Source organism: Rhinopithecus bieti, unplaced genomic scaffold (assembly GCF_001698545.2).
Source record: "Rhinopithecus bieti isolate Rb0 unplaced genomic scaffold, ASM169854v2 scaffold_35306, whole genome shotgun sequence".
NCBI lineage: Eukaryota > Metazoa > Chordata > Mammalia > Primates > Cercopithecidae > Rhinopithecus > Rhinopithecus bieti.
The window spans coordinates 1-7,323 of NW_016814744.1; the positions used below are offsets into that span (position 1 = coordinate 1).

At 52.6% G+C, this 7,323-nt stretch overlaps 1 protein-coding gene across 1 annotated transcript; it reads right to left on the minus strand.

Annotated features, from left to right (window-relative positions):
- Positions 1 to 1,927: 1,927 nt before the first annotated feature.
- Positions 1,928 to 2,878, minus strand: LOC108515191 (melanoma-associated antigen 8-like). Its single transcript, XM_017851876.1, has one exon. It carries the CDS (start codon positions 2,861 to 2,863, stop codon positions 1,928 to 1,930), a length of 936 nt encoding a protein of 311 aa, XP_017707365.1. The 5' UTR covers positions 2,864 to 2,878.
- Positions 2,879 to 7,323: the final 4,445 nt, after the last annotated feature.

Below are 7,323 nucleotides of genomic sequence, written 5' to 3' on the forward strand. Positions count from 1 at the left end.
TTAACTACTCTTCATTTCTTATAGACGGTTCTGAGAAGACCAGTTTTGCCTTGATTTTATCTGAATTTGCAAGTGTCTACCAAGTAGCAGATGCATTCAAATGCATTAACCCATCAAATGGAAGAAGATCCTGCAAAACTTAGCAGGGAGATTTCACCTTCTTTACTCCATAGCATTGACTGCACTTCCCTTTGCAGTGCCATCTATCACCTCAGGAGGCTGCGGATTTCCTCCTTCCATCTGATGCAGGGGCGGAATCTTACCTGACATACTGCTACTCTCCACATAACTGTTCTTGCCTGAACACCTGTGCAGGTGTCACTAGTCACACTGAAAGCCAGTATGTCCCTGGGTGCAGATGCCAGACAGGAGGCAGTGGAAGAGTGATTAATTATTCTTTTCAAATTCCAGCTGGCATGCCCATCAATGACCCATTTCTCATACCCCAGGAGGAGCCCAGTGTTTGTAAGAATTCAACTTTAGAGGGTGGTTGCTCCTCTTCGACCTCTTATGAAGGAATGGATTTTCTGAGCACTATCTGTTTGTTTGCCTATTCAGTCCCCAGCTTCAGATAAGAAGCTCATTGAAATCCTACTGCAAATATGTGAGTGGCTTGAAAACTTACTGCTCTCCACCTTCAGGGCTGTATCCCAAGAGTCAGGAGATTATGGGCAAACTACACTCTATTCACAGCCCACTGGGAAAACAAAGACTACGTATAGAACTCTTAGGGAGGGAGGACCAGGTGTCTAAAGTCACAGTCCAGAGTGGCTGTGTCTATGGGACAGGACAGAAGGTGAGCCATGGGAAATCTAGGGGGGTTTTGCAGGGGACAGAGATGGTCCATGTTCTGGGGAAAGCAGGGGATTCCATGCAGCCTCCAGAGGCAGCAAGGAAGCACAAGCACCAGGCTCGGCCTCTGAGTTGGAATAGAGGGCACGCGTTGGAGACCAGGGAAAGGGTGTTGTAAGTCGGGAAACTGTTGTGCCCAGACAGACATGCTGGCTGGGAGTGTACTTGTCCCTTGTGCCTTTGGCAGAGGAGCCAAGATGTGGATGAGCACTTGTAGGCTCTCCCATAACATCTTTCACAGTAAGTCCTCAACAGAAAGCACCTACTTTTCATTCATTTTGTCACCATGGGAAATCATTCTCTTTCTTACAGTTGGCCAAATGACACTTGAGATAAGCTAATTAGAATGCTTTTTTAATAGAGTCAGCTCTGGCTCTCCCAGCCAGGCAGAAGAGCACCTGGCCAGTGGCATCTGGGCCTCACATCCCAGAAGATTCCTGCTTATCTCTCAGGAAACCCTTGCATAGGATGGGTATCCATCACCAACCTCGTGTGCTGTGTTCAACCACACTGAGACAGAGTGTAGGACACCTCCCATTCCTGCCCCAGGAGGAGATGCCTCTCTGTTTCCTCCGTCATCCAAAAGGAACTACGGGGCAATTTTCCCTTCCAAGCTTTTCTCTTGTCCTCTGAGAATCTGGCTCTGCCCCCACCCATTTCACTAGAATCAGCTCACCCAAAAGCTACTGCAGTTTCCCAAAGCCCAGAAGCCCTTGGCTCAGGGCAAGTACACTCCACCACTCTCACCTGTTGCCCCCAAACCCCACCCCTCTCTTATATTTCCTTTACATCTTAGGGGACACTTGGCCAGCTTAGTTATATGAATGCAGATCCTAGACTCAGCCACCGTAAGGTTAGGGCTGGGCCTGGCTTACTTTAGCGTCTCCAATACTAACCCAGGGTCTTGCAAATAGCAGATGCTCAATGAATGTTTCGAGAAAACATGAGCCAGTGACCAAGGGGACTTCTTTATTCATATTTAATTCTATTACATTCTCAAGACAAGCAAATCTAGGTACACATATGTATTTTTTAACTATACAGTGTACAGTAAGAGGTACAAGGAAGGCACGAATTAGATATTGTTTGATTGGGATGGGTAGGAACTGCGAACTCTTGCGTTAACTCTGGCCACATGCTCCAGGACTTTCACATAGCTGGTTTCAGCGAGGGCCCTTGGACCCCACAGGAACTCGTAGCACACAGGATCACTGCCGGGGACCTGACGGTACTCCAGGTAGTTCTCTTGCACCCACTCTTGGGTGAGCAGCTTCCTGAGCTTCCAATAGACACTATGCTCCCTCCCATCATACAGCCCCATCACACTCAGTGCTTCCCAGATTGCCTCCTCAGGAGCACAGCTGCCCTCCATTACGATCATGCCCAAAACGATTATCAGGAGGCCGGTCTTGGGTGTGCTCTGATCATCACCCAGCAGGCCGTCATAGGAGAGGCCCAGGCAGGTGACAAGGACGTAGCAGTGGCCGGCGGGGTCTACTTCCTTCACATCAATGCCAAAGATCACCTGCATGCACTCAGAGGCTTTGCTGAAGATCTCAGGAAAGTGGTTCTTGTAATTTTTGATGACACTCTCCAGCATTTCTGCCTTTGTGACCCGCTCCTTAATTTGATATTTGCGGAGCAGGAAATGAACTAACTCAGCCACTTTCTCATCAAGTGCTTCCCGAAAAATGGACTCCAGGTGAGCTGGGTCTGGGGAGGTGCTTGGCCCCTCTTCTTCATTGCTGCTGGAAACCTCATTGGATTGGCTCCATAGAGTGTTGTCGGTGACGGTCTGGGAAGAGGAGGCACCCTGAGGACTCTGGGCAGGACTCAGTGACCCAGAATCAGGCACCTCCTCCAGGGTTCCCACGATCAGAGTGGAGGAGGAGGATGCAGCCTTCTGCTCCTCAGTTGTGGGAGTCTGCACATCCATAAGCCCTGGTGCATCTCCTTGGGCCTGACGGCCTTCCTCAGCCTTGCAGGACTGATGCGTCTTCCCAAGAAGCATGATGACTCAGGTCAGGGCAGCAGGCGAGTGTGGGCCGGAACTGGGCAATTGAGACCCACAGGCCTGGGGAGAGAGGAAGCGTGTGAGAGGCCTCAGTTGGATACCACACCCTGGATGCCCTAACAAAGGCCTACTTACAGGTCTCCTTCAGTGCTCCTCTGGGGCCTCCCGACCTCCTGGCTGGCCTGTTCCCTGCGAACCTGAAAGAGGAATTGAGAGGGCATCTCAGGGTGCAGCCTCCGGGCAAAGGCAGAGGTTCCAGGACTGACAGAAGGGCTGGCAGAGCCAGGAACTGTGTGGTTCCTGCTGTTCTGATGCCAGAGGGGCCTCCGGTATACATACAGGGGAAACACCACCTCAGCTTGACTGCTGGTACTGCCTGGGCCTCTTATGCTCTGTGATTGCAGATACTGCCTCAGACCAAGACCTCACAGTCCAGTTCCTGGAGCTCCTAGAAGATAAATTGAAGGAGAACTCAGGCTGCAGACTGCAAGCACAGCCCCAGCACCCTAGTGCTGTCAGGAGGTTGAACCTGACTCTGTGAGCTCCCCACTATTTTGTGTGGATGGTCCTTTCTGTGCTCACTCAGGGCCCTCATCTTTCTCCCGGAAGGGCCCGGATCTGGCCCTTTTCCTGGCCTGAGAAACTTTCAGATCAAGAGTTCACAACCCTGATATGGAAGAGAAGGACGTAAAGGGACCCACATCTGGCCCCATGTGCCCAAGGCCTCCTGGGGAAAAAGCAATAGCTACACAAAGTACATTGGGGTCCATGTGTCCTGTCCTAGGGTGAGAAAACAGCAATAGCTACACAAAATACATTGGGGTCCATGTGTCCAAACGTGAGGATCCTGGTTGGTCCTCATCTTGATGCCTGCAGGTTCTGAAACTCTCCCTGGGTTGACTTGAGACCACTTCCTCAATCCAAGGACCTATCTCCAGGAGACACTGGAAGAGCAAGTGAGGGGATTCCATCCACCCACCTTTTCCTGCACTTCCCCTGACTGACAGAAGGTGCAGGGAGGGGTTCGGTCCTGTGTATTTGGTGAGTGGTGTCCTTTGAGTCCCTGACTCCTGGCAGGGTCTTGGACCCTCCCTCTGTTGACCTGAATGCAGCCCCCTCAGACCAAGGCCTTCTTCTCCCTGAGACCAATGAGTCTGGTATCACACAGGGGGCCTCAGCTGCTAGTCCTGCTCATGCTTTCTGGGGTGACAGCAGAGGCAGGGCAGATTTCTGTTGGGCTCCCATCTGTTTTTTGCCTGCTAGGAGAACCATCGAGGCTATCCTCAATCTTCCCTCAGTGTTGTCACCTAGACTCTTGGTAGATTCTTGGACCAGTGAGTCTGTTGCCCAGATGGGGGTCCTTGTTTTGTCCTGAGTCACTCTCTGAGAACAAGGTCCTNCATCGAGGCTATCCTCAATCTTCCCTCAGTGTTGTCACCTAGACTCTTGGTAGATTCTTGGACCAGTGAGTCTGTTGCCCAGATGGGGGTCCTTGTTTTGTCCTGAGTCACTCTCTGAGAACAAGGTCCTCGCTTCCCTGAGATCCCAAGAGAGAAATGAGGAGACACCACATCTGATGACCACTGGGTGTGGTGTCCATGGATGACACTAGGGTCTGCCCCTACTTGTTCTTGAGCGGTGGGTTCTAAGGCCTTCAGGAGATTATTTATCTTTCCCCTGATGGAGCCTGCCCTTCCTCAACCCACAACACCCTAATATGAGCAGACATCTCCCCTTACCACGAATACCTCATCTTCCTGAGTTTCCCCAACTTCCTGCTCATAGTACAGGTGAGATTGCCACTTAGGGCCACCCTTGATCGGGTTTCCCCACAGATAATAGCCAAAGTGAGCCAGACTTTGTGGGGTCCCTTCTTTCTAGGCCAGGAGTACCCCCAGTCATCACAAAGGGTACACACCTTGGCTCCTGCAGATGTTGTGATCCCGTCCCTCTGTTGAACAGGTGTGGCTCCCTGTGCTAACCTGAGAGTGACACTGGGACCACGGTTCTCACCTTCCTGAGACCGCCCATCCCCAACCATGTGGCAGAAATGAGAGCGTGCCACATGTTACCCATGCCTGAGGCCTCCTAGGACTGAGAACCGAAGTCAGGCTCCACAAGTTCCCTTTTTCTTTGGGCTGTGTAGGTACCTTCTTACCTTCAGTCTTCACCAACCTTTCTCCCTTTGACTCCAGGCAGACCCTGGATTCCTCCCTGTGCTGACCAGGTGTGGCTCCCTCTGCTGAGCTGAGGACGCCCTTCAGACCCAGGTTGCCACCTCCCTGAGACCCGGGAGGCAGAAGTAAGGGGAGCACTACACGGACACCCCTGCATAGGATTTCCAAGGCTGACAGAAGTAAGTTTCATGGGGGCTTTCTCTGTCTGGATGTCATCCAGGTATTCATATTTACTCCATGACAAGGCATGGTCCTTTCCTTCCTGCTGAACCATGGATGTGTCTTGCAGCTCCCTGAGGCCCCCGACTGGGGAGTGGGGGAGCACATCCCTTCCCCACAGTCTTATCCGAGGTGCCCCAGCCTGAGAGCAGGGGCAGGTTTCCTAGGTCAGCAATAGGAGGTCTGCTGAGTCCTCCCTAAGGGGTGTGGAGCGCTTCCCTCTGGGGACCTGAGACTCCACTCCTCAAACCACAGCCCTCTCCTTTCTGACACCCTGAAAACGCAGCAAGCATGTGCCACATGCAGCCACAGAGCCTGGGACCTCCCAGGGTTGAGGTCTCCACTGATTTGGAGTCCAAGATCCCCTGAGTCCTCCCTCTTCTTCTTCTCCTTGACTCCTGGAAGGGCAGGGCACCACCCCTCTGCTGACTCGAGTCTCAGTCCCTCGGATTCCTGAGGCCAAATGTGGAGGCGCCTCAGTCTCAGACAGGGGTAAGGTGGGTTACTCCTTGGGGTTCCTGTCCTGGGGTTCCCGGTCCCCTCAGGCCTCCCTCATCTCCCAGTACGGCCTGGGCCGTCCCTCTGCTCCTCTGAAGCCGTGCTCATGATACCGAGCCCCTTCCCTGCATCAGTCCCCTATGCGGACGTCAGAATCAGTGTGCCCGGCCGCCATGCCCGGCCACTGTGCCCAGGGCTTCCCAGGGCTGACAGCAGAGGCAGAGATGTGTTCTGTGGGGCCTCACCCCTCCCTCGGGGTCCTGATCTTGATGCCTGGCAGAACCTGGGCCCTGCCCTCTCCTAACCAGCCCTGCCCTGGTCACACCAAGCTCTGACTCCAGAGTCCCCTGGGGCTTGAGCCAGAGGTGGTGAGGGGTGGCCCAGCCTGAGAAGTCCGCCCCCGAGTGGTCCAGGGCTGGCAGCAGGGGCGGCGCTGGAGTACTGAGGGTCCTCTATCTGGGGCGGGGGCCTCCTCAGTCCTCCCTCAGCGTCTCACCTCGCCTCCTCACAGAGTCTGGGCCCGCTTCCCTCAGCCGATCGCAAGCGAACCCTTCAGAAGCAGGGCCTCGCTTCTCTCTGATTCACGCGGCCGCGTCGTCAGTGGCGTCACAAGCCGCCACCTGGGGCTCACCTGGGTGGACCGCAGGGGTGGAGCCGGATTCTAGTGCGGGCAGGGAGGGGCCGCTCAGTCATCCCTCAAGGTTCTCACCTGGAGATCTGGGACAGCCCTGAGCCCCGCCCTCTGCTGATGGGGTCTGCACCCCTCAGACCCAGGTTCTGACCCCGAGTCTCCTGAGGTGGCAGTGGGGGGAAGGGTGTGGTGGGGGGACAAGGCTGCTGTGGTCTTTCAGGGCTGACATGAGGGGCTGAGCTGAATTCTGTGGCCCCCCTATGTGGTGTGGGTGAAACCTCAGTCTTCACTCAGGAGGGTCCTCTTCCCGAATCCTGCTTTTAGGAAATACTCTGTTTCTGTCACCTCTGAGCATTTGCACAACTGCACCCCTTACAGAGAATGGCTGCGGGTCCCAGGCTAGACGCTCCCTGCGGGGTTGCAGCACCCACGATTGTAGTGACCTCTGGGAGAAGACACACACCTTCCCACGGAGGCTCTTCCCCAGCCAGAGGTCGACCTTTCAAACCTTTTGTACTAAATGACTTGTTGTTACACTGAAGAGGCTGAGTAGCTGCAAGAAATTTGCGTAGGTCCTGAGCTTTGAAGTTATCTAACCATTCCTAGTCCACTTCAGTGATTTTCGTATTTTAACCCTCATTCGTATAGTAAGGAAGAAATTTTTCATCTATGCCAATTGTGTATGTGCATTATATATGGTATATGTAGATCATATTTGTGTTTACATGCATAAGCACATACATGTATGTATATATGTTTATATTATATAGCTATATGTATTTATATGTATGTATCTTTACATATATTCATACATATATGTGTGTGGACTATATGTACTTATTTTATTAAACAATATCTACTCATACTATGTGTGATTCACTCATACTATTCTATTTCTAGTTCATTCTATATATTTAATTAAAATAATAATA

Coding starts and splice junctions, on each gene's coding strand:
- LOC108515191 (XM_017851876.1), bottom strand. CDS start 2,863: ATGCTTCTTGGGAAGACGCATCAGTCCTGCAAGGCTGAGGAAGGCCGT.